General features: G+C 45.3%; 2 protein-coding genes across 2 annotated transcripts in view; one reads left to right on the forward strand and one right to left on the reverse strand.

Moving 5' to 3' along the window:
• The window catches only part of kbtbd2 (kelch repeat and BTB (POZ) domain containing 2), a 100,394-nt gene that overhangs the window by 11,821 nt on the left and 62,044 nt on the right, over positions 1–26,529 (reverse strand). Inside the window, exon 3 of the mRNA XM_073070858.1 lies at positions 22,566–22,731. Coding sequence (XP_072926959.1) covers positions 22,566–22,731 — 166 coding nt within the window. The remainder of the gene's footprint in view (positions 1–22,565; positions 22,732–26,529) is intronic.
• Positions 6,096–13,630, forward strand: LOC140740546 (uncharacterized). The gene is made up of 3 exons (XM_073069836.1): positions 6,096–6,388; positions 10,028–11,848; positions 13,617–13,630. The coding sequence occupies exons 2-3, from the start codon at positions 10,090–10,092 to the stop codon at positions 13,628–13,630; spliced, it is 1,773 nt and encodes a 590-aa protein (XP_072925937.1). The 5' UTR covers positions 6,096–6,388; positions 10,028–10,089.

The following is a 26,529-nucleotide window of genomic DNA, read 5'->3' on the forward strand; positions in this document are numbered from 1 at the left end:
AGGGTCAGGGATATCTCTGATTGCATGCACAGCATTCTGAGGTGGGAGGCTGATCAGCCAGATGTCGTAGTACACATTGGTACCAATGATATAGGTAGAAAGAGTCAGGAGGTCCTGAAGAGTGAGTACAGAGAGTTTGGTAGGAAGTTGAAAAACAGGACCTTGAGGGTAGTAATCTCCAGACTGCTACCTTTGCCACGTGCTAGTGAGGGTAGGAGTAGGATGCTCTGGCAGATGAACACGTGGCTGAGAAACTGGTGTAGGGGGCAGGGTTTCAGATTTCTAGATCATTGGGACCTCTTCTGGGGCAGGTGGGACCTGTACAAGAGAGACGGGTTACACCTGAACTACAAGGGGACCAATATACTTGCAGGGAGGTTTGCTAGTGTTATTGGGGAGGGTTTAAACTAGATTTGCAGGGGGGGTGGGAACCAGAGTGCCAGAGTAGATGGTGGAACGGGGGTAAAAATAAATAATGTTAATAGTTCATGCAAAGTCACAAATAGTAAGGTTGTGTGTGGTGGTAATAATCTTCTGAGGTGTGTATATTTCAATGCGAGGAGTATTGAGGGAAAGGCAGACGAGCTGAGGGCTTGGATTGACACGTGGAATTATGACATCATAGCTATTACTGAAACTTGGCTACAGGAGGGGCAGGACTGGCAGCTCAATGTTCCAGGGTTCCGATGTTTCAGACGTGATAGAGGCAGAGTGATGAAGGGTGGGGGGGGTGGCTTTGCTAGTCAGGGAAAATATTACAGCAGTGCTTCGGCAGGACAGTTTAGAGGGCTTGTCTACTGAGGCCATGTGGGTGGAGCTGAGAAACGGGAAAGGTATGATCACATTAATAGGATTGTATTATAGACCACCCAATTGTCAGCGAGAATTGGAGGAGCAAATCTGCAGAGAGATAACAGACAGCTGCAGGAAACAGAAAGTTGTGATTGTAGGGGATTTTAATTTTCCACACATTGATTGGGACTCCCATACTGTTAAAGGTCTGGATGGGTTAGAGTTTGTAAAATGTGTTCAGGAAAGTTTTCTAAATCAATATATTGATGTACCAGCTAGGGAGGATGCAATATTAGATCTCCTATTAGGAAATATAACCATATAACCATTTAACAATTACAGCACGGAAACAGGCCATCTCGGCTCTTCTTGTCCGTGCCGACGCTTACACTCACACTCACCTAGTCCCACTGGCCCGCACTCAGCCCATAACCCTCCATTCCTTTCCTTCCTATCCATATACCTATCCAATTTTACTTTAAATGACAATACCGAACCTGCCTCTACCACTTCTACTGGAAGCTCATTCCACACAGCTACCACTCTCTGAGTAAAGAAATTCCCCCTCATGTTACCCTTAAACTTTTGCTCCGTAACTCTCAAATGAGTTAGGGCAGGTGACAGAAGTGTGTGTAGGGGAACACTTTGGTTCCAGTGATCATAATGCCATTAGTTTCAACTTGATCATGGATAAAGATAGATCTGGTCCTCGGGTTGAATTTCTAAACTGGAAAAAGGCCAAATTTGAAGAAATGAGAAAGGATCTAAAAAGCATAGATTGGGACAGGCTGTTCTCTGGCAAGGATGCGATTGGTAAGTGGGAGGCCTTTAAAGGAGAAATTTTGAGAGTGCAGAGTTTGTATGTTCCTGTCAGGGTTAAAGGCAAAATGAATAAGAATAAGGAACCTTGGTTCTTGAGGGATATTGGAACTCTGATAAAGAAGAGAGAGATGTATAACATGTATAGGCAACTGGGAGGATATACAATGCTTAAGGAGTATAAAAAGAGTAAGAAAATACTTAAGAAAGAAATCAGGAGGGCTAAGACATGAAGTTGCTTTGGCAGTCAGGGTGAAGGATAATCCTAAGAGCTTCTACAGGTATGTTAAGAGCAAAAGGATAGTAAGGGATAAAATTGGTCCTCTTGAAGATCAGAGTGGTCGACTATGTATGGAACCAAAAGAAATGAGAGAGATATTAAATGGGTTTTTTGTATCTGTATTTACTAAGAAAACTGGAATGGAGTCTGTGGAAACAAGGCAAACAAGTAGGGAGGTCATGGAACTTATACAGATTGAAGAGGAGGAGGTGCTTGCTGTCTTGAGGCAAATCAGAGTAGATAAATCCCCAGGACCTCACAATGTATTCCCTCGGACCTTGAAGGAGACTAGTGTTGAAATTGCAGGGGCCCTGGCAGAAATATTTAAAATGTCGATATCCATTGGTCAGGTGCCGGAGGATTGGAGGATAGCTCATGTAGTTTGTTGTTTAAAAAAGGCTCAAAAAGTAAGCCGGGAAATCATAGGCCAGTAAGTTTGAGGTCGGTAGTAGGTAAATTATTGGAAGGAATACTAAGAGATAGGATCTACAAGTATTTGGATAGACAGGGACTTACCAGAAAAAGTCAGCATGGCTTTGTGCGTGGTAGGTCATGTTTAACCAATCTATTAAGAGTTTTTCGAGGAAGTTACCAGGAAAGTGGATGAAGGGAAGGCAGTGGATGTTGTATACATGGACTTCAGTAAGGCCTTTGACAAGGTCCCGCATGGGTAAATTGGAATAGACATTGGCTCAATGAAAGAAGCCAAAGAGTCGTAGTGGAGGATTGCTACTCTTAGTGGAGGCCTGTGAGTAGTGGTGTGCCACAGGGATCAGTGCTGAGTACGTTGTTATTTGACATTTATATCAATGATCTGGATGATAATGTGGCAAATTGGATCAGCAAATTTGCTGATGATACAAAGATTGGAGGTGTAGTGGACAATGAGTAAGGTTTTCAAAGCTTGCAGAGGGATTTGGACCAGTTGAAGGAATGGGCTGAAAAATGGCAGATTGAGTTTAATGCGGACAAGTGTGAGGTATTGCCCTTCGGAAGGTCAAACCAAGGTAGAACATACAAGGTAAATGGTAGGACACTGAGGAACGCAGTAGAACAGAGGGATCTGGGAGTACAGATACATAATTCCCTAAAAGTGGTGTCACAAGTAGATAGGGTTGTAAAGAGAGCATTTGGTACACTGGCCTTTATAAATCAAAGTATTGAGTATAAGAGTTGGAATGTTATGGTGAGGTTGTATAAGACATTGGTGAGACCGAATGTGGAGTACTGTGTGCAGTTCTGGTCACCTAATTACAGGAAGGATATTAATAAGGTTGAAAGAGTGCAGAGAAGGTTTACAAGGATGTTGCTGGGACTTGAGCAACTGAGTTACAAAGAAAGATTGAATAGGTTAGGACTTTATTCACTGGAGCGTAGGAGAATGAGGGGTGATTTGATAGAGGTGTATAAAATTATGATGGGTATAGATAGAGTGAATGCAAGCAGGCTTTTTCCACTGAGGCTAGGGGAGAAAAAAACCAGAGGACATGGGTTAAGGGTGAAGGGGGTAAAGTTTAAAGGGAACATGGGGGGGTGCTTCTTCACGCAGAGTGGTGGGAGTGTGGAATGAGCTGCCAGGTGAAGTGGTGAATGCGGGCTCACTTTTGACATTTAAGAAAAACTTGGACAGGTATATGGATGAGAGGGGTTTGGAGAGATATGGCCCAGGTGCAGGTCAGTGGGACAAGGCAGAAAAATGGTTCGGCACAGCCAAGAAGGGCCAAAAGGTCTGTTTTTGTGCTGTAATGTTCTATGGTTCTATGCTTCATGGTCAACAATGTTTGGTGCAATCCCAGAATGTGCATGCACTCAAATCCTTTTGTTCCCTAGACCCGGAATACCTGGTGCTGCTGTGCAGACCTTACTGGCTGCCTAGGGAGTTCACGACTGTTATCATCACAGCGGTGTACATTCCGCCACAGACTGATACTGCTCTGATTCTCAAGGAATTGTACGAGAGCATCAACACACTGGAGACTACACACCCAGAGGCTGACTTAATCGTCACTGGTGACTTTAATCGAGCATCGCTGATGGAAGTCTCTCCGAAGTTTTGTCAGCACATCCAGGTGATCATGGAGATAAGATACTTGACCACTGCTACAACCTACCACAACGCTTACAAAGCTCTCCTTCACCCAGATTTTGGAAAATCAGATCACTCTTCAATCCTGCTTTTGCCTACATACAGGCAGAAGCTGAAACAAGAGTTGGCCATAGTTAAAACTGTCCAGCGTTGGTCTGACCAACCGGCCTCAATGCTGCTGGACTACTTTGATGACATCAACTGGAATGTCTTCCATGATGTCTCCAAGTTCACTGATGAGAATCACATGCTTCATTCGGAAGTACATCAACGATGTTGTCCCCCAGAAGTTGGTCAGAAACCCTGGATCAATAGTTCTGTGTGAGCAGCATTTACAGCGCAACATCGAGCTTACATTGCTGGCGAACAACTAGAGCTCAAGAACAGCAGCTATAATTTGCGCAAAGCTATCAAGGCTGTGAAACAACAATATAGGGTCAAGATTGAGTCAAGATTCACAATGAATAGCACATATGACTTGTGGCAAGGGCTGCATACCATCACAGACTTCAAAGCCAAACATTGTGGTGCCACTAACATCACGGCCTCTTTCCCAGATTAACTCAACTGCTTTTATGTTCAGTTCTACGCTCCAGTGATAAAGTCCTAACCTATTCAATCTTTCTCTGTAACTCAGTTTCTCAAGTCCCAGCAACACCCTTGTAAACCTTCTCTGCACTCTTTCAACCTTATTAATATCCTTCCTGTAATTAGGTGACCAAAACTGCACACAATACTCCAAGGTATATTAAGAGGAATAGACAGAGTGGACAGCCAGCGCCTCTTTCCCAAGGCACCACTGCTCAGTACAAGAGGACATGGCTTTAAGGTAAAGGGAGGGAAGTTCAAGGGGGATATTAGAGGAAGGTTTTTCACTCAGAGAGTGGTTGGTGCGTGGAATGCACTGCCTGAGTCAATGGTGGAGGCAGATACACTAGTGAAATTTAAGAGACTACTAGACAGGTATATGGAGGAATTTAAGGTGGGGGGTTATATGGGAGGCAGGGTTTGAGGGTAGGCACAACGTGGGCCGAAGGGCCTGTAATGTGCTGTCCTATTCTATGTTCTATGTTGCTAACTCTGAGTCTTGGAGGAAAGCCACCGCTACAATCTGCAACCTGGTCATCTCCGAGGCTGAGGTACGCAGATGCTTCCAACGAGTGGACAGTCGCAAGGCTGCGAGACTGGACAGCATCCCAGGACGAGTACTCAGAATGTGCACAGCACAACTGAGAAATGTGTTTACTGACATTTTTCATTTCTCCCTCTCAGTGTAGAGTGCCCTCCTGCTTCAAAGTATCCACCATTGTCACTATACCAAAAAAGACCAAGGTAACATGCCTGAACAACTGGCGTCCTGTCGCACTCAGCTCAATAATAAGCAAATGCTTTGAGATGCTGGTCAAGGTTTACATCTGCAGCTTGCTACCACCCAAACTGGACTCCCTACAATTCGCCTAACGACACAATCGATTGACAGGCGATGCAATAGCCACTGCTCTATATATCGCCCTTACACATCTGGAGAAGAAGGATGCTTATGTGAGAATGCTGTTCTTGGACTACACTTCTGCATTCAACACCATAATTCCGTCCAAGCTCGATAAGAGACCTCGGCCTTGACCCTGCCTTGTGCAGCTGGATACTGGACTTCCTGTCAGATCACCAGCAAGTTGTAACAGTGGGCTCTTTCACCTCCACCGCTCTGACTCTCAATACAGGAGCCTCTCAGGGCTGTGTACTGAGTCCCGTTCTTTATTCCCTGAATACTGTTGGGGTATTTCGAGACTGCCATTACAGGTCAGGAGTGGCTCACGTAACGCACATCATGTTAGCTGGAATGCGAGGGAGGGGGAGCGAAACTGGGGACCCCGCTACATCGAAACCACCAGTGTCACGCGATTCAGTAAACAAAAGAAACAGGAAACTCGTGAGCATCTGGCTATGGGCCAATAGATGGACACGAGTACCTGATATTACCTAATATGTAACGGGGTATTGTGGTGGGGGGAAAAAGGGATATAAATAAGAGCAGATTGTAAGGAGAGGCCAGAAAGCGCGCCTTCTCCAGCGATTCCGTCGATTCGCTGTACCAGTTACGATTCCAGCCAATAAAGCCACGTGTTGCTATATTCTGGTGTTGGTTGTCTCTCTTCCTAAAAGAATACAGGGCAGAATTTCAAGCCCAACATTTGGTGACCCCGACGTGGGGAGGGAGAGACAACACAGGCTGGCGGGTCCGACAGCAGACAACTTGCGGCCGCAACCTCGAATAAGGTAAGGAAGTGCCTGTTATATCTAAGACTTCCACTAGATAGTTGAATTACTGAGTTAGATCTTGTCTGCTGACGGAACCTCACCAACCCCAAATTACCTCGAGGAAGTTCATTCCAGGTGCGGAATCGTGACTGGTAAGTACTTATTTTTCTTATCCGTTTTAGCAGGATCCTCCGCCCGTGGAAAAGTCTTCTGAGTGAGGGGAGTTGAGAACCCCGCCGCCCAATAGGGCATAAAAGTCTCAGAAGTGAGGAGGAGAAAGTGTTCCGTGGTACACCTTAGTGCACGGGGATTTTGACTGCGCCTACCTTAGACCGGTTGTTAAGAGGAGAAATCTCCCACGCGAAGGTCAGGTTTTGAAAGGCGACTGTCCCACATTTTGATCCTCTCTGTGCACTGGGGAGCCATGGAACACTTCAACTTTAAGTTACCGAAACTCAGACACCTGCGTGTTGAACACCCCGGTGTCCCGTGGTGGCGACTGAGCCTAAACCACGGCACTGATCTTACATCGCAGCTATTGTTAGATAATGCCATTATGGACCCCAACAATGTACTTCAGGTACTACCCCCGCACCCCACCAGAAAGACCACCTTCTAAGTGAGGTTCGACGCACCCTTGTAGACCCCGTTCACATGGCTAAAATTTTGGATAACCTGGCAGCGAATCCCCAAGCATTTGCCAGAACAGTGATAAAGTTAGGTATTCCGCCCCCTACCTGGGAGGGAATTAAGGCCCCGCCACACAAATGGAAGACGGAGCTCACAATGAGTCTGACTCCAAAGTGGGAGTCACGGGATTGGCCTGAGAAGGGATCAATGCAATCAAACTTTCCGCGTGGCATTGGACCTTTAACAACCGTGCCCCTATCGGGCACCGCCCATCCGGCGAGTACAACCGCGGAACTGGGGTTTGTGGCAGTCCATCTCACGTATCCCCCTGATTCAGACTTCACCCAAAAGGAGTCCGCGACTGTGGCCCCCGCCACTGTCGCTGCAAATAGACCACGCACTGGAGAGGTGCTCCAGAGCGTCAGGCACTCGATCTCCCATAACAATACAGTAAAGGAAGGTGAAAAGAAATTACACATGTTAGAAAAAAGCCTTCAGGCGTGGAGAGACAAAGGATGGTTCCCAGCCGATGACCAACCCTTTCTGATCCTCTCCCTGCTGGCTGAGTTTCAACTTCGTGTCCTCAATGATATGGAAAACAGACGGGGGGAGGCAAAACGGAAGTTTTTTGGGAAATCCAAGTCCGTAGCCAAATTAGGGGATGAGGATGTGTATCTCAAGGAATTCCTGTCCCGGTTCCAGGCGCATGCGGACAAACCGCCGGGGAACTCCGAGCTCCCGCGCCCCACCCCAAGGGAGTCAGCCACATGTCCAGACCCCGAGATTGACCCCGCAGACCCAGAGTGGATCATAGACCACCAGCCTCTTTACCCACCATTTCCCTCCGGATGGTCTAACGCCGCTCATGCCCCGCATCACAATATCCCAGTAACGGCCCCTCCACCATATGCAGAGCCCCCCCAGCCACCCAAAGCAGATCTAGCACCATCAGTCCCGTCAGCCCCCCAGGAGAATGTCCAAGCTCCTATGATGGAAATAAAAGGTGGTATTATTGACGTAGAGGACCCCATCCGAGAACATATGCTCACCCTGCTGACGCAGCACAGCCAGCAACTAAACGAACTCACTGCCCTGACAGGGGAGGAGGCGAGGGCACACAAAGCACATGCCGCCCTCCCGAAGGTAGGGGAGGACGGGCCGGACTGGTGCCTGCCCTCCGAACCTCCCCACTCAGAGTCATTCCAGCACGTCGCCCAGGCTGGCCGACATGCCGCCCTCACGATTCTAGGTGGCAAGAGAGACCCTGAGCTGAGGCGACAGATCGAGCCTCCTGAGGAGGACTCAGTAGTAGTCACAGGGTCTGGACTGCGAGCCACACTGGTAAAAGGCAGCCCATCCGTAAATCAGACCACCGAACCCGACCCCTCGGAGGATAGGGATAGCATGGACGCGGTTAGCACGCCGGGGGATGGTGTCTCCTGGCCGGGTCTACAGGGCCCCTTACTGGCCACACATGGGGGAGGAGTAAAGTATGTCCCCTGTCCCGTACTGATCTGGACACGTTAATAAAAAAGCTGCCGCCACTAGCATTTGGTGACCGAGATCCCACAACCAGCCTCAGCCCAGCTGGCCGAGGTCTACGGCCTCCTGCGCGCCTTAGAGCTTAGTGAGGGTTTGCGAGTCAATATTTACACCGACTCTAACTACGCGTGGGGGGCTGTGCATATAGAGGGAGCAGCTTGGATCCGGCGGGGTTTCAGGACCGCGGCTGGTACCCCGGTGAAGCATGAGAGACCTCTCCGCAGGTTAAGGGCAGTCCGCTTGCCGACTCAGGTCGCAGTGATAAAGGTGGTAGGCCACAGCTCCTCAAACACCCTCGAGGCTAGGGGTAATGATGCGGCCGACCGGGCGGCAAAAGCCGCAATTCAAATGCCCACCCTGAGGTCAGGGAGGGACACCTCAGACTGTGAGCCTCCTGGCTCGCCCCACCCGGAGCCGGTCCAGCCGGAATCCCGAGGTTTACAGGTCGCTCCGTTGCTCCAAGCGGATGCTATGCTCCACCTTGTTGAGTTACAGGGGGCAGCATCGGCAGCAGAGCGTCAGGGGTGGATTAACAAGGGAGCTGCTCGACAACACTTCACTGTGGGTGATACGGACCACCATATCTGGCGGTCCGAGGGAGGGGAGATAGTAGCACCCAGGGCATTACTACCGTCACTATTTAAGGAGATCCATGGGCCCACCCACATGGGGATAGCCAAGGTAATAAAACTTATAAAGAATCACTGGTGGGCCCCAAAATTAAAAGAGCACATGGAAAATTTGAGAGCTGAATGTAAAATCTGTAATGAACACAATGCCCGGAGACCACTGCCCCATCCGATGCTCAAATTCCCCAACCCCATGGGACCATGGCAGGAAATTTGTATGGATTTCACGGACATGGGAGCAAGGTTAAGGACCCCCAGGAACCACCGATACCTGTTAGTTATAGTGGACTGATTCTTGAGATGGGTAGAAGCTTTCCCCACAAGGGCGGAGGATGGTGAGACGGTGGTCAACGTCCTTACCCAGGAACTGATTCCCCGATACGGAGTCCCCACTAAAATCTGCACAGACAATGGCACCCACTTTAAAAACGAACACTTGGCCAGAGTAGAGGGCGTTCTAGGGATAACCCATCGGTTCGGCAGTGTCTACCACCCAGAGAGCCAGGGTCTAGTGGAAAGAGCAAATCGAACCATAAAAGACAAAATTGCAAAAGTAATGGCAGGCACCCAGCTCACTTGGGTGGAGTCTCTCCCCCTGGCTCTGATGTCCATGCGGCAAGAAAAGAATGGGGAAACCTTTCTAACACCACACGAGATACTGACAGGGCGCTCCATGCCCGGACCGCGCACATCACCACGGTGGGAGGAAAACTGGGAGACAATGAATCAGGACATGACCCAATACATGAGAGTCCTGGGCCAGATGGTGAGGCTCATAGCTAAGCAAGTCAGGAATGCCCACCCTGAGGACGCACCCCCCGAGCTGCCGCTAAAAATAGGAGATGAGGTCTACCTGCGGCAGCCAGGGCGCTCCTCCTGGAGCGAGCAGCGATGGCATGGCCCGTACCCTGTTACAGAAATTTCAAACAATACACTCAAGGTAGGAAGGGAGGGGGACAATAACTGGCACCATTTCTCGCACTGCTCTAGAACAAAGAAAGGAAGACCGATTGATCCCGATTCCGACATAGAGGAGGAGGAAGTCGAGGAAGATGACGCCATGGAAAACCCTGATATGGGTAGGAGTAATGTTCCTAGGTAAGGCGCCGATGGCCGAAGCGGGAAGGGGAGGAGATGCGTGCGGAGCAAATATCATCCTTAATGCGGACCCTCATACAGGTAGGACATTCCAGTTCGACCTGTGCGATGTGATCAACTGTTGGGGCGACAAGAAAGCCTGGACTGGGTATAATGTCTACATGTGTCCATTCACCTTGGGATACCCGAACCCATGGGTAAAGGAGTGTAGCGCATGGATAAATGTATGGTGGTGGACAGGCCCAGACCAGTCCTGGCTGGATAATAGGCCAAACAATCGAGGGTCCTCCAAACCCTACTATGAGTTTAAGAGGAAGGTGAGCCTTTACAGGGGCTCTGTTTGGGGAAGAAAGCAGGGAGTGAATCCGTTAATCCTGACACTCAAGGAAGAAATACACAACCCTTTTAGTATGAAGGGATGGTCGTCACAGACCTGCTCCACTCGTCGCGGGTCAGAGGTCAGGGAGCATGGGGCGGGGGGCGTGCTCTATCTGATCATAAGGGCGGACGTGACAGGCCGAGACCCATGGGGAATTATCCGGATCAATCTGGGAACCCACACAGACCCAGGATTGGGTCCCACAGCCAGCCCTGTCCTGGTAAAGAGTTCGGACACGAATAAGATAACTCCCCGGGAGTATATTGCAATTGAGACAGGGTACGTGGAAGCAAACGCCTGGGTTGACCGAGTGGTCCAATACACCACCCAGGCAGCGATAGGGGACTGCTGGGTATGTGCTACGGGGAAACCCACACTCCTCATGAGTCCCAGCCCCTTCGAGGAAGGAAACGACACCTTCCGTTGCGCCCTCGAACTCATGTCACTAACCAACCCCTCTGCCGAGTGTAAGTCCTGGGAAACCTATTTCCCCATGGCCCCGGCCAATGTGACCCCACCAGCCTTTAGGGTGGACCCGATCAGGAACATCACTTGCGTTACTAACCTGTCCCCGTCGGATCAGCCCTACAGAGTGGGCAACCTACCTGACAGTGCGTGTTCTACCTGGATCAGTCTTACTGGCACCGAAAACGCCACCATGCTGACTGTCAGCAGAGCGGACCTCTGGTGGTACTGTGGGAAACGGGTCCTATATAATTGGCTACCTGTAAACTGGGAGGGGACCTGCACCCTGATCACTCTAAATGTACCTCTTTTCATTGCGGCAAAGAATCCAGGGGACAACACCCTCAACCCAATCCCTGATGAAATCGGGAGGTGGTATAGGAACAAGAGGGCGCTCACTGAAAGGGGGGAAAGGAACCCCGATGGGATATGGATCGATGCTATCGGTCAGGCTAGAAACATCCCGGACGAATATAAACTGGCAGACGAGGTAGCTGCAGGCTTTGAGAGCTTTCCACTTTTTTCAGCCATATTCCCAATCACCACCAATAAAAATGTCAACCGAATCAACCTGATCCACTATAACGTGCAGAGGCTGGCTAATCTAACCAGGGACATCGCGGAAGCTGTCCACGAGCAGCTATCACAGACGTCCCTAATGACCCTGCAGAACAGAATTGCCATAGATATGATCTTAGCAGAGAAGGGCGGAGTGTGCGCCCTGTTTGGTGACATGTGCTGTATGACCATAGCAAACAATACAGGCCCGGACGGATCACTAACCAAGGGCTTGTCTAAATTGCGATCCCTGGCTAATGAGCTAAAGCAACAATCAGGAGTCAATAACCCAGTGCTGAATTGGTTGAAACGTACGTTTGGGGAATGGGGGGTCCTACTTGGACAGTTGGCACTGGGACTGTCTATTTCAATTGCTATCTTTATCACGTGTGGTTGTTGTTGCATACCCTGCATCAGGACCCTAGTGGTCCGAACTATAGATCGAGCCTTGACTGGAAAGGATGGACCTCCACCGGCGTACCAGGCACCCTTGTTCCCGGTGGAAGGGGCGATCGAGGCCCTCCCGAAAGCGGACGCACTATGGGAGAACACGGACTGGAATGGGCCATACCAAGGAGGAAATTGAGAGTTGTTTTTGAATAAGTTTTCTGAAATGTTGCATGCTACTTGTAAAAATTGCGAATGTTTAGGGAACCCCTACCCATATTTTGTGACCCTAGGTCGGACAAATCAGGATGTGCAAATAGGGAGGACACGCCAAAGAGTGCTGGGGGACACTCACCTCCCTGCCTGATCCCGGCAGCCGCGGAAAAGATTGTAAGGGATGTGGGGATGTGGCCTCTAGGGAGGCCAAGGGAGGGAGTGTTGGGGTATTTCGAGACTGCCATTACAGGTCAGGAGTGGCTCACGTAACGCACATCATGTTAGCTGGAATGCGAGGGAGGGGGAGCGAAACTGGGGACCCCGCTACATCGAAACCACCAGTGTCACGCGATTCAGTAAACAAAAGAAACAGGAAACTCGTGAGCATCTGGCTATGGGCCAATAGATGGACACGAGTACCTGATATTACCTAATATGTAACGGGGTATTGTGGTGGGGGGAAAAAGGGATATAAATAAGAGCAGATTGTAAGGAGAGGCCAGAAAGCGCGCCTTCTCCAGCGATTCCGTCGATTCGCTGTACCAGTTACGATTCCAGCCAATAAAGCCACGTGTTGCTATATTCTGGTGTTGGTTGTCTCTCTTCCTAAAAGAATACAGGGCAGAATTTCAAGCCCAACAATACCCATGACTGTATTGCCACCCAGAGCTCCAATCTGCTAATTAAATTTGCCAATGACACTATATTGATTGGCCTTATCTCAAACAATAACGAGGTGGCCTACAGGGAAGAAGTCATCTCTCTGGCACAGTTGTGTCAAGAAAACAACCTCTCTCTCAATGTCACAAAAACAAAGGAGCTGGCTGTGGATTACAGGAGGAATGGAGACGGACTAACCCCTATTGACATCAATGGATCTGGGGTTGAGAGAGTAAACAGCTTTAAGTTCCTCAGCATCCACATCACCAAGGACCTCACGTGGTCTGTACACTCCAGCTGTGTGGTGAAAAAGGCACAACAGCACTTCTTTTACTTCAGACTATTTAGGAAGTTTGGTGTAGGCCCCCAAATCCTAAAAACTTTCTAGAGGAGCACAATTGAGAGCATCCTAACTGGCTGCATCACTGCCTGGCATGGGAACTGTACCTCCTTTAATTGTAGGACTCTACAGAGAGTGGTGCAGACAGCCCATCGCATCTGTAGTTGTGAACTTCCCATGATTCAGGACATTTACAAGGACAGGCGTGTAAAAAGGGCCCGTAGGACCATTGGGGACCTGACTCACCCCAACCACAATCTATTCCAGTCACTGCCATCCGGGAAATGGTCCCTCAGCATAAAAGCCAGAACCAACAGGCTCCAGGACAGCTTCTTCCACCAGGCCATCAGACTGATTAACTCACGCTGATTTGTGTATTTTTTATTACATTGACTGTTCTATTTATTATAAATTACCATGATTGTACATGTAGACTGAGATGTAATGTAAAGATTTTACTCCTTATTATTGAGCAGAATGTAAGAAATAAAGTTAATTCAATTCAAAATCAGCGTACTGCTAGTGTCTTCCACAGTGAAGACTGATGCAAAATATTCATTCAGTTCATCATGAATGTGGCTGTTCCCATCAACAGTAAGTATACTGTTTTGGATACTGTTGGTCGGGACAACCTAACAGGCACAAGTTGCAGTGGTTGCGTCTCTGGCACCGAGACTGGACCCTCAGCTCAGAAGGGAAGGAGGGAAAAGAGGAGAGCTGTAGTGATAGGGGATTCGATAGTTAGGGGGACAGATAGGAGGTTCTGTGGAAGAGATAGAAAATCCTGGATGGTCCGTTACCTCCCTGGTGCCAGGGTCCGTGATATCTCGGATCGAACGCTCAGTATTCTCAAGAGGGAGGGTGAGCAGCCAGATGTCGTGGTTCATGTAGGGACCAATGATGTGGGTAGGAAGAGTGAGGAGGTCCAGAAAGGTGAGTTTAGGGAACTAAGTGCCAAGTTAAAGGACAGGACCTCCAGGATAGCAATCTCAGGATTGCTACCAGTGCCACGTGCAGGTGGGTTTAGAAATAGTAAGGTAGTGCAGACCAACAATTGGCTGAAGACATGGTGCAGGAGGGAGGGCTTCAGATTTATAGATAATTGGGCAGTTTTCTAGGGAAGGTGGGTCCTGTTCCGGCGGGACAGTTTACATCTAAACTGGAGGGGGTCAAATATTCTTGTAGGTAGGTTTGCTAGAGAGGCTCCAGTGGATTTAAACTAGATATGAGGGGGGAGGGGAACCAGAGTGTAGGAAGAGATGTATGGAAGGAAGAAAAAGACAACAGTAATGTTCTTTGTACTGTTAGAGATAAACAGAGGAGGAAGTGGAGAATTTCTTAAATGCATTTATTTTAATGCTAGAAGCATTGTAAGAAAGGTGGATGAGCTTAGAGCATGGATTGATACCTGGAAATATGATGATGTAGCTATTAGTGAAACATGGTTGCAGGAGGGGTGTGACTGGCAACTAAATATTCCTGGATTTTGTTGCTCCAGGTGTGATAGAATCAGAGCGCCAAGAGGAGGAGGTGTTGCATTGCTTGTCAGAGAAAATATTATAGCGGTGCTCTGGCAGGATAGATTAGAGGGCTCGTCTAGGGAGACTATTTGGGTGGAACTGAGGAATGGGAAGGGTGTAGTAACACTTATAGGGGTGTATTATAGGCCACCTAATGGGGAGCGAGAATTGGAGGAGCAAATTTGCAAGGAGATAGCAGATATTTGTAGTATGCACAGGGTTGTGATTGTGGAAGATTTTAATCTTCCACACATAGACTGGGAAGCCCATACTGTAAAAGGGATGGATGGCTTGGAGTTTGTAAAATGTGTGCAGGATAGTTTTTTTGCAGCAATACATACAGGTACCGACTGGAGAAGGGGCAGTGTTGGATCTTCTGTTAGGGAATGAAATAGGACAGGTGATGGAGGTATGTGTTGGGGAGCACTTCGGGTCCTGTGATCACGATATCATTAGTTTCAATATAATTATGGAGAAGGATAGGACTGGACCCAGGGTTGAGATTTTTGATTGGAGAAAGGCTAACTTTGAGGAGATGCGAAAGGATTTAGAAGGAGTGGATTGGGACAGTTTGTTTTATGGGAAGCATGTAATAGAGAAATGGAGGTCATTTAAAGGTGAAATTTTGAGAGTACAGAATCTTTATGCGCCTGTTAGGTTGAAAGGTTAAAAGTTTGAGAGAGCCATGGTTTTCGAGGGATATTGGAAACTTGGTTAGGTAAAAGAGAGATATCTACAATCAGTATAAGCAGCATGGAGTAAATGAGGTGCTCAAGGAATATAAAGAATGTAAGAAGAATCTTAAGAAAGAAATTAGAAAAGCTAAGATATGAGGTTGCTTTGGCAAGTAAGCTGAAAATAAATCCAAAGGGTTTCTACAGTTATATTAATAGCAAAAGGATAGTGAGGGATAAAATTGGTCCCTTAGAGAATCAGAGTGGACAGCTATGTCTGGAGCCAAAAGAGATGGGGGAGATTTTGAAACAATTTCTTTTCTTCGGTATTCCCTAAGGAGAAGGATATTGAATTGTATAAGGTAAGGGCAACAAGTAGGGAAGTTATGGAAACTATAATGATTAAAGAAGAGGAAGTACTGGCGCTTTTAAGGAATATAAAAGTGGATAAATCTCCGGATCCTGACAGGATATTCCTTAGGATCTTGAGGGAAGTTAGTGTAGAAATAGCAGGGGATCGGACAGAAATATTTCAAATGTCATTAGAAACGGGAATGGTGCCACAGGATTGCCGTATTGCTCATGTGGTTCCATTGTTTAAAAAGGGTTCTAAGAGTAAACCTAGCAATTATAGTTATGCCTGTCAGTTTGACGTCAGTGGTGGGTAAATTAATGGAAAGTATTCTTAGAGAGGGTATATATAATTATCTGGATAGACAGGGTCTGATTAGGAACAGTCAGCATGGATTTGTGCGTGGAAAGTCATGTTTGACAAATCTTATTGAATATTTTGAAGAGGTTACCAGGTAAGTTGACGAGAGTAAAGCAGTGGATGTTGTCTATATGGACTTCAGTAAGGCCTTTGACAAGTTTCCGCACGGAAGGTTAGTTAGGAAGGTTCAATTGTTAGGTATTAATATTGAAGTAGTAAAATGGATTCAACAGTGGCTGGATGGGAGATGCCAGAGAGTAGTGGTGGATAACTGTTTGTCAGATTGGAGGCTGGTGACTAGTGGTGTGCCTCAGGGATCTGTACTGAGTCCAATGTTGTTTGTCATTTACATTAGTGATCTGGATGATGGGGTGGTAAACTGGATTAGTAAGTATGCAGATGATATTAAAGTAGGTGGTGTTGTGGATACTGAAGTAGGTTTTCAAAGCTTGCAGAGAGATTTAGGCCAGTCAGAAAAGTGGGCTGAAAGATGGCAGATGGAGTTTAATGCTGATAGGTGTGAGGTGCTACATTTTGGTACGAATAATCCAAATAGGACATACATGGTAAATGGTAGGGCATTGAAGAATGCAGTAGAACAGAGTGATCTAGGAATAATGGTGCATAGTTCCCTGAAGGTGGAATCTCATGTGGATAGGGTGGTGAAGAATGCTTTTGGTATGCTGGCCTTTATAAATCAGAGCACTGAGTATAGGAGTTGGGATGTAATGTTAAAATTGTAGAAGGCATTGGTAAGGCCGAATTTGGAGTACTGTGTACAGTTCTGGTCACCGAATTATAGGAAAGATATCAGCAAAATAGAGAGAATACAGAGATGTACTAGAATGTTACCTGGGTTTCAGCACCTAAGTTATAGGGAAAGGGTGAACAAGTTAGGTCTTTATTCTTTGGAGCATAGAAGGTGGAGGGGGGACTTGATAGAGGTATTTAAAATTATTAGAGCGATAGATAGAGTTGACGTGGATAGACTTTTTCCATTGAGTGGGAGAGATTGAAACAAGAGGACATGAGTTGAGAGTTAGGGGGCAAAAGTTTAAAGGTAATACGAGGGGGAATTTCTTTATTCAGAGAGTGGTAGCTGTGTGGAACGAGCTTCCAGTAGAAGTGGTAGAGGCAGGTTCGGTATTGTTATTTAAAGTAAAATTGGATAGGTATATGGACAGGAAAGGAATGGAGGGTTATGGGCTGAGTGCTGGCCATTGGGACTAGGTGAGAGTAAGCGTTCGGCACGAACTAGAAGGGATGAGATGGCCTGTTTCCGTGCTGTAATTGTTATATGGTTACATCAGCCATCTCCCTGTCCTCCATTATTATTTTTCCTGTCTGATTTTCTAGCAGTCCTATATCCACTCTCATTTCTCTTTTATTTTTAACATACTTGAAAAAATTTTACAAAACACTTTGATATTATTTGCTAGTTTGCTTTCATAATTCATCTTTTCCCTTCTAATGATTTTTTAGTTGCTCTCTGTAGGTTTTAAAAACTTCCCAATCCTCTATCTTCCCACTAACTTTGCTTCATTGTATGCCCTTTCTTTTGCTTTTACAATAGCTTTGACTTCCCCGTTAAGGATATTAAGGATGAAGTCTCAGGGTACTTGGAGGCATGTAATAAAATAGGCCTCAGTTAACATGAATTGTTCAAGGGAAAATCTAGCCTGACAAACATGTTGGAATTCTTTGAAGAATTAACAACTAGGATAGACAAAGGAGAATCAGTGGATGTTGTGTTGGGTGCCACATGAAGCTGCTTAACATTTAAGAGCCCATAGTATTACAGGAAAGATCCTACCATGGATAGAGCAGTTGCTGTTTGGCAAGAGGCCAAGATTGGGAATAAAAAGACCCTTTTTTGGTTGGCTACTGGTGACGAGTAGTGGTATTTCACAGGGGTCAGTGATGGACCCACTTATTTTTACGTTATATGTCAAAGTCTTGGATTACAGAATTAATGGCTTTGTTGTAAAGTTTGTGGACAATGCAATGATAGGTAGAGAGGAAGGTAGTTCTGAGGAGATAGGGAAGCTACAAAAGGACTTAGATTAGAAAAATAGGCAAAGAATTGGAAGATGGAATACAGTGCTGAAAAGTGTACAGTCATGCAATTTGGTAGAAGAAATAAAAGGGTAGATTATTTTCTAAATGTAGAGAAAATTCAAAAATCTGAGGCGCAAAGGGACTTGGGAGTTCTTGTACAGGTTTCCCTAAAGGTTAATTTGCAGGTTGAGTCTGTGGAAAGGAAGGGAAATGCAATGTTAGCATTCATTTCAAGAGGATTAGAATATAAAAGCAGGGATGTAATGTTGAGGCTTGATAAAGCACTGGTGACACCTCGTGAGCCATTTTGGGCCCCTTATATTTGAAAGGATATGCTGGCATTGGAAAGGGTTCAAAGGAGGTTCAGGAAAATGATTCCAGAATTGAACGGCTTGTCATGTGATGAGCATTTAATGGCTCTGGGCCTGTAATCACTGGAGTTCAGAAGAATGAAGGATGACCTAATAAAAACCTATCAAATTTTGTATGGTCTTGATGAGAGTGGATGTGGAAAGGATGCTTCCGATGATGGGAGAATCTAGGACCAGAGGACACAGCTTCAGAATAGAGGGGACGTCCTTTTAGAACGGAGAGGAGGAGTTATTTCTTTAGCCAGATTGTGGTGTATCTGTGGAATGTGTTGACACAGGTGGCTAAGGAGGCCAAGTCACTAAGTATACGTAAGGTAGAGGTTGATAAATTCTTGATTAGTTAGGCATGAAGGGATACAGGGAGAAGGTAGGAAATTGGACGTGAGAGGGGAAACGGATCAGACATAATGAAATGGCAAAGCAGACTCGATGGGCCGAAAGGTCTTATGGTCTTATCTCCTTTCCATATAACCATATATAACCACCTAACAATTACAGCACAGGAACAGGTCATCTCGGCCCTTCTAGTCCGTGCCGAACTCTTACTCTCACCTAGTCCCACCGACCTGCACTCAGCCCATGACCCTCCATTCCTTTCCTGTCCATATACCTATCCAATTTTACTTTAAATGGCAATATCGAACCTACCTCTACCACTTCACTGGAAGTTCGTTCCACACAGCTATGACTCTCTGAATAAAGAAATTCCCCCTCATGTTACCCTTAAACTTTTGTCCCCTCTCAACTCATGTCCTCTTGTTTGAATCTCCCCTACTCGCAATGGAAAAAGCCTATCAACGTCAACTCTATCTATCACCCTCATAATTTTAAATACCTCTATCAAGTCCCCCCTCAACCTTCTACGCTCCAAAGAATAAAGACCTAACTTGTACAACCTTTCCCTGTAACTTAGGTGCTGAAACCCAGGTAACATTCTAGTAAAACTCCTCTGTACTCTCTCTATTTTGTTGACATCTTTCCTATAATTCAGTGACCAGAACTGTACACAATACTTCAAATTTGGCCTTACCAATACCTTGTACAATTTTAACATTACATCCCAACTCCTATACTCAATGCTCTGATTTATAAAGGCCAGCATACCAAAAGCTTTCTTCACCACCCTATCCACATGAGATTCCACCTTCAGGGAATTATGCACCATTATTCCTAGATCACTCTGTTCTACTGCATTCTTCAATGCCCTACCATTTACCATGTATGTCCTATTTGGATTATTCCTACCAAAATGTAGCACATCACACTTATCAGCATTAAACTCCATCTGCCATCGTTCAGCCCACTCTTCTAAATGGCCTAAATCTCTCTGAAAGCTTTGAAAACCTACTTCATTATCCACAACGCCACCTACCTTAGTATCACCTGCATACATACTAATCCAATTTACCACCCCATCATCCAGATCATTAATGTAAATGACAAACAACATTGGACTCAGTACAGATCCCTGAGGCACACCACTAGTCACCGGCCTCCAACCTGACAGTTATCCACCACTACTCTCTGGCATCTCCCATCTAGCCACTGTTGAATCCATTTCAAGACTTCAATACTAACACCTAAAGATTGAACCCTCCTAACTAACCTCCCATGCAGAACCTTGTCAAAGGCCTTACTGAAGTCCATATAGACAACATCCACTGCTTTACCCTCGACAACTTTCCTAGTAACCTCTTCAAAAAATTCAATAAGATTTGTCAAACATGACCTTCCACGCACAAATCCATGTTGACTGTTCCTAATCAGACCCTGTCTATCCAGATAATTAAATATACCATCTCTAAGAATACCTTCCATTAATTTACCCACCACTGATGTCAAACCTACAGGCCGATAATTGCTAGGTTTACTCCTAGAACCCTTTTAAAACAATGGAAGAACATTAGCAATACGCCAATCCTCCGGCACCATCCCTGTTTCTAATGACATTTGAAATATTTCTGTCAGAGCCCCTGCTATTTCTACACTAACTTCCCTCAAGGTCCTAGGGAATATCCTGTCAGGACCCGGAGATTTATCCACTTTTATATTCCTTAAAAGCGCCAGCACTTCCTCCTCTTTAATCATCATCGTTTCCATAACTTCCCTACTCGTTTCCCTTACCTTACACAATTCAATATCCTTCTCCTTAGTGAATACCGAAGAAAAGAAATTGTTCAAAATCTCCCCCATCTCTTTTGGCTCCACACATAGCTGTCCACTCTGATTCTCTACAGGACCAATTTTATCCCTCACTATCCTTTTGCTAATATTATAACTGTAGAAATCCTTTGGATTTATTTTCACCTTACTTGCCACAGCAACCTCGTTTCTTTTTTTAGCTTTTCTAATTTCTTTAAGATTCTTTTTACATACTTTATATTCCTCGAGCACCTCATTTACTCCATGCTGCCTATATTTATTGTAGATCTCTCTCTTTTTCTGAACAAAGTTTCCACTATCCCTAGAAAACCATGGCTTTCTCAAACTTTTAACCTTTCCTTTCAACCTAACAGGAACACAAAGATTCTGTACCCTCAAAATTTCACCTTTAAATGGCCTCCATTTCTCTATTACATGCTTCCCATAAAACAAATTGTCCCAATCCACTCCTTCTAAATCCCTTCGCATCTCCTCAAAGTTAGCCTTTCTCCAATCAAAAATCTCAACCCTGGGTCCAGTCCTATCCTTCTCCATTATTATATTGAATCTAAGTCAACCCCCTGAGTCAACTTTGAGTATCTTGCTTTTGTGTGGATTGGAAATGTGCCAGAAAACTGGCTAACAACTTTGTAGTGCACCTAGGTACAATCCACAGGAGTTCCCACAACTTCTAGCTGCCTGTCACTTTAATACCAATCCCTGTCTGACCTGTGGCCTCCTGCAATGTTCCATCAAGGCCCACTGTAAACTTGAGAAGAGCAACCAAGTTGCGACCATGCCCTAGACTGCAGGACTTCACATTCAGCTGTTTCAGATACTCACTTTTTGTATTGCCATATCTACTCTGGATTAGCAATCTATAACATTTGCAGTGTTTTCCACTTTTACTGACACTGAAATTTGCATTTCATAGCTTTTACATGGCTCCTTCTTTCTAACTATTCCATTACCAGTTAGCTGACTAGATTAGCTATAAGGAGAAAGTGGACTGTTTTCTGTGGTGTGCCAGAGGAAAAGAGGCAACCCGATTCAAGTAGATAAATTTGAGAAGTATGGACAGAGAGGCAGCCTTTTTCTGGGATGGAAAAAGTCAAATATGAGATGGCATAGCTGTGAAGTGAAAGGTGAATGGTTTAAGAAGATTTGAGTGCTAGATGACTGGACTGTGCTGCTGGGGGAGTTGGAAGCAGAGACATTTGGACAGCCACATTAACATCTGCCTGCATGTGATCCATATCACTCATGGGAAATTTAAATTGGCACCATAGTAGCACATAGACTTGAGGGCCCATCCCTATGCTGCTCTAAAACTGTTCCATTTTATATAATCTCTTCACATTCTTCATAAATGAAACAAGTCATTTCATGTTGTGTAAATTTCACACCTTTTGTATACCTGTCCATGTTACTATTGTGGCCTATATCTGTAAATTTGAGATCAGGTAATGTAGACTGAGTTAGTAAAACATTAAAAATATGGTAGTCCTAACACCAGTTCTAAAAAATACTTTCCACAAGCTTAAAAAGGGCATTCCTCTCTGCCTTCCATGCATGGGGCACCGGTGACAAAGGTCAAATTTGGGGAAAGCAAGCTTTTATTCTCAAATGCAATGTTCTTTATGTTCAGTATGTTACTTTATACTCTGTTGGGGAAACCAGTAGAAACATTTTAAACACACTTTAAAAAACTTGCGGGTTTTGATTTTTTGTGTAAAATAAAATTATTACTTTTCAATATTACAATTCAATTTAATTTACATGAATATTGGGTAATGAGACTGTAAGTGTAATTCAAATGTATTGTAGTTGCTATATGATATCTATCCTCCTGTACTCTGTATTCTTTTTTGTAAGAAATCAATAAAAATATTGGAAAAGAAAAAGAAAAACTCGCAAACAAGGAGAAAGAATAAGGAAATATACTTACCTGCAGAAAAGATGACGTCTCATAGAGCTGCTCCACAGTGCTGTCATTTATTATCAGGTTACCCGTGTATGCATATCCAATGATTATCTCAAGTGTCGGTGCATGGACATTTTGCAAATGAACATGTGTCTGTTTGCTTTCACTTAATCCACTCATAAACATGGCCCTGAAGAAACATCCAAAACAATTCACTAACTTGAAACATTATGAAGATAGCAATTGTTGATCTAACAGTATTTTCACTTATATTTTGTTCCAAATTCCATCCTTTTGCAGTAAGTCTTAGTGCTCCCCTGCATTGCTATTTTATCACAAAATGGTGCATATTAGCTAATGTAAAAACAAGAGAGAAGGCATACCACAAAGCAAATATTAGTGGGAAACTGGACGACTGGAAACTTTAAAAAAAACCTACAGAGAACTAAAAGGATCATTAGAAGTTAAAAGATGAAATAGAAACATAAAAACACAGAAAACCTACAGCACAATACAGGCCCTTTGGCCCACAAAGCTGTGCCAAACATGTCCTTACCTTCGAAATTACCTCGGGTTACCCATAGCCCTCTATTGTACTGAGCTCCATGTACCTGTCCAGGAGTCTCTTAAAAGACCCCATTGGATCTGCCTCTACCACTGTCGCCAGCAGCCCATTCCACGCGCTCACCACTCCGAGTAAAAAAACTTCGGCCCTGACATCTCTGTACCTACTTCCAAGCACCTTAAAACTGTGCCCTGGGGAAAAGCCTCTGATTCAATACCTCTCATCATCTTATACAGCTCTATTAGGCCACCTCTCATCCTCCGTCGCTCCAAGGGAAAAAGGCCAAGTTCACTCAACCTATTCTCAAAAGACATGCTCCCCAATTCAGGCAACATCCTTGTAAATCTCCTCTGCACCCTTTCTATGGCTTCCACATCCTTCCTGTAGTGAGGCAACCAGAACTGAGCGCAGTACTTCAAGTGGGGTCTGACCAGGGTCCTATATAGCTGCAACATTACCTCTTGGCTCAAACCCAATCCCATGGTTGATGAAGGCCAATGCACTGTATGCCTTCTTAACCACAGAGTCAACCTGCACAGCTGCTTTGAGTGTCCTATGATCCCCCGATCCTCCACACTGCCAAGTCTTACCATTACAGTCGGCCCTCCTTATCCACGGTGGATTGGTTCCGGGACCCCTTGCAGATACCAAAATTCGCAGATGCTCAAGTCCCTTATTCAACCTATCTCAATGCGGTGGACATTAGGACCCAGCAGTAGAGATCTGAATCTGCAGTGTTTCTGTTCGCGAAAATAATCACGAACATGATTGAAAATAAAGCGGAAATAATAAACCGATCGGGAAGAGGTGAAATGCCATCAGTCATTGGAAAAGCGTTAAGCTACGTCGGTCAACGACCGGAACAACTTTAAAGAATAAAATGAGAAAGGCCCTGCCCCGATGAAAACTACAATTATTACTATGCAACGCAGTGGTTTAATTATTGGTTTTTGGGTTTTTGATCCTCCACATCGACCCAGCACAGTGGAGAGTACACTCGGGAGCGATCTGTCCCGAGTCCCAAGAACTTCCATTCCCGAGCCCGGCGCTGAAACATACACAGAACATAGAACACAGAATAGTACAGCACATTACAGGCCCTTCAACCCACAATTCTGTGCCGAACCTCAAACCCTACATCCCATATAACCCCCGACCTTAACTTCCTCCATATACCTATCTAGTAGTCTCTTAAACTTCAGTAGTGTATCTGCCTCCACCACTGACTCAAGCAGTGCATTCCACACACCAACCACTCTCTGAATGAAAAACTTTCCTCTAATATCCTCCTTGAACTTCCCTCCCCTTACCTTAAAGGTGACCAGAACTGGACACAGTACTCCAAGTGTGGCCTAACCAGAGTTTTATAGAGCTACATCATTACATCGCATCTCTTAAACTCTATCCCTCGACTTATGAAAGCTAACACCCCATAAGCTTTCTTAACTACCCTATCTACTTGTGAGGCAACCTTCAGGGATCTATGGACATGTACCCCCAGATCTCCCTGCTCCTCCACACTACCAAGTATCCTGCCATTTATTTTGTACTCTGCCTTGGAGTTTGTCCTTCCAAAATGTACCACCTCACACATCTCTGGGTTAACCTCTATCTGCCACTTCTCAGCCCACTTCTGCATCCTATCAATGTCTCTTTGCGATCTTCGACAATCCTCTACACTATCTACAACACCTCCTCTCCCTTAATATCAATATGCTCCAGAACATCAACCTCACTCATATTGTCCTCACTGTCATGAAGTTCCCTCTCCTTGGTGAATACCAAAGAGAAGTATTCATTGAGGACCTCGCTCACTTCCACAGCCTCCAGGCACACCTTCGCACCCTTATCTCTAATTGGTCCTATCTTCACTCCTGTCAACCTTTTGTTCTTCACATAATTGAAGAATGCCTTGGGGTTTTCCTTTGCCCTACTCCCTAAGGCCTTCTCATGCCCCCTTCTTGCTCTTCTCAGCCTGTTCTTAAGCTCCTTTCTTGCTACCCTATATTCCTCAATAGACCCATCTGATCCTTGCTTCCTAAACGTCATGTATGCTGCCTTCTTCCATCTGACTAGATTTTCCACTTCACTTGTCACCCATGGTTCCTTCACCCTATCATTTTTTATCTTCCTCACTGGGACAAATTTATCCCTAACATCCATCACATATCCATAGTACATTAAAACATCATCCCAATTCACATCCACAAGTTCTAGCCTTATAGCCTCATAATTTGCCCTTTCCCAATTAAAAATTTTCCTGTCCTCTCTGATTCTGTCCTTTTCCATGATAATGCTAAAGACCAGGGAGCAGTGATCACTGTCCCCCCCCCCCCCCCCCCCCAGATGCTCATCCACTGACAGATCTATGACCTGACCCGGTTCGTTACCTAATACTAGATCTAGTATGGCATTCCCCCTAGTCAGCCTGTCAACGTACTGTGACAGGAATCCATCCTGGACACACTTAACAAACTCTGCTGCCCCATCTAAACCCTTGGAACTAATCAGGTGCCAATCAATATTAGGGAAGTTAAAGTCACCCGTGATAACAACCCTGTTATTTTTGCACCTTTCTAAAATCTGCCTCCCAATCTGCTCCTTGGTATCTCTGCTGCTACCAGGGGACCTTATAGAATACCCCCAGTAGAGTATCTGCTCCCTTCCTGTTCCTGACTTCCACCCATACTGACTCAAAAGAGGATCCTGCTACATTACCCACCCTTTCTGTAGCTGTAATAGTATTCCTGATCAGTAATGCCACCCCTCCTCCCCTTCCCCCCATCCCTTTTAAAGCACTGAAATCCAGGAATATGGAGAATCCATTCCTGCCCCAGTGCCAGTCAAGTCTCTGTAATGGCCACTACATCATAATTCCATGTATGTATCCAAGCTCTCAGTTCATCACCTTTGTTCCTGATGCTTTTTGCATTGTAGTACACACACTTTAGCCCTTTTACCTTACTACCTTTACACCCTTTATTCTGCTTCTCTTTCCTCAAAGCCTCTCTATATGTTTGATCTGGCTTTACTCCATGCAGTTTTTTCACTGCTCTATTGGGGGTTCCATCCCCCTTGCAAATTAGTTTAAGTGTTAATTAGTTAATCAGTTCCTAAGTGTTTTATATGCATAGAAAGGTAAAATATATACTATATACTAAGACAAACGTTTGACTAACTGACGCTAAATATCAGATGTACCTGTCCAACTTACTTAGTAAGAGAACTTACGATTTTTTTCGATTCCGATCCATGATAACCCACGCACATCCTCCTGTATACTTTAAATCATCTCTAGATTACTTATACCTAATACAATGTAAATGCTATGTAAAATGGTTGTTATACTGCATTGTTTAGGGAATAATGACAAGAAAAAAAGTCTGTACATGCTCGAACAACAAGTGCTGGAACAGTACTTCC

The sequence above is a fragment of the Hemitrygon akajei genome, chromosome 1 (genome assembly GCF_048418815.1).
Source record: "Hemitrygon akajei chromosome 1, sHemAka1.3, whole genome shotgun sequence".
In the NCBI taxonomy this organism is placed as follows: Eukaryota; Metazoa; Chordata; class Chondrichthyes; order Myliobatiformes; family Dasyatidae; genus Hemitrygon; species Hemitrygon akajei.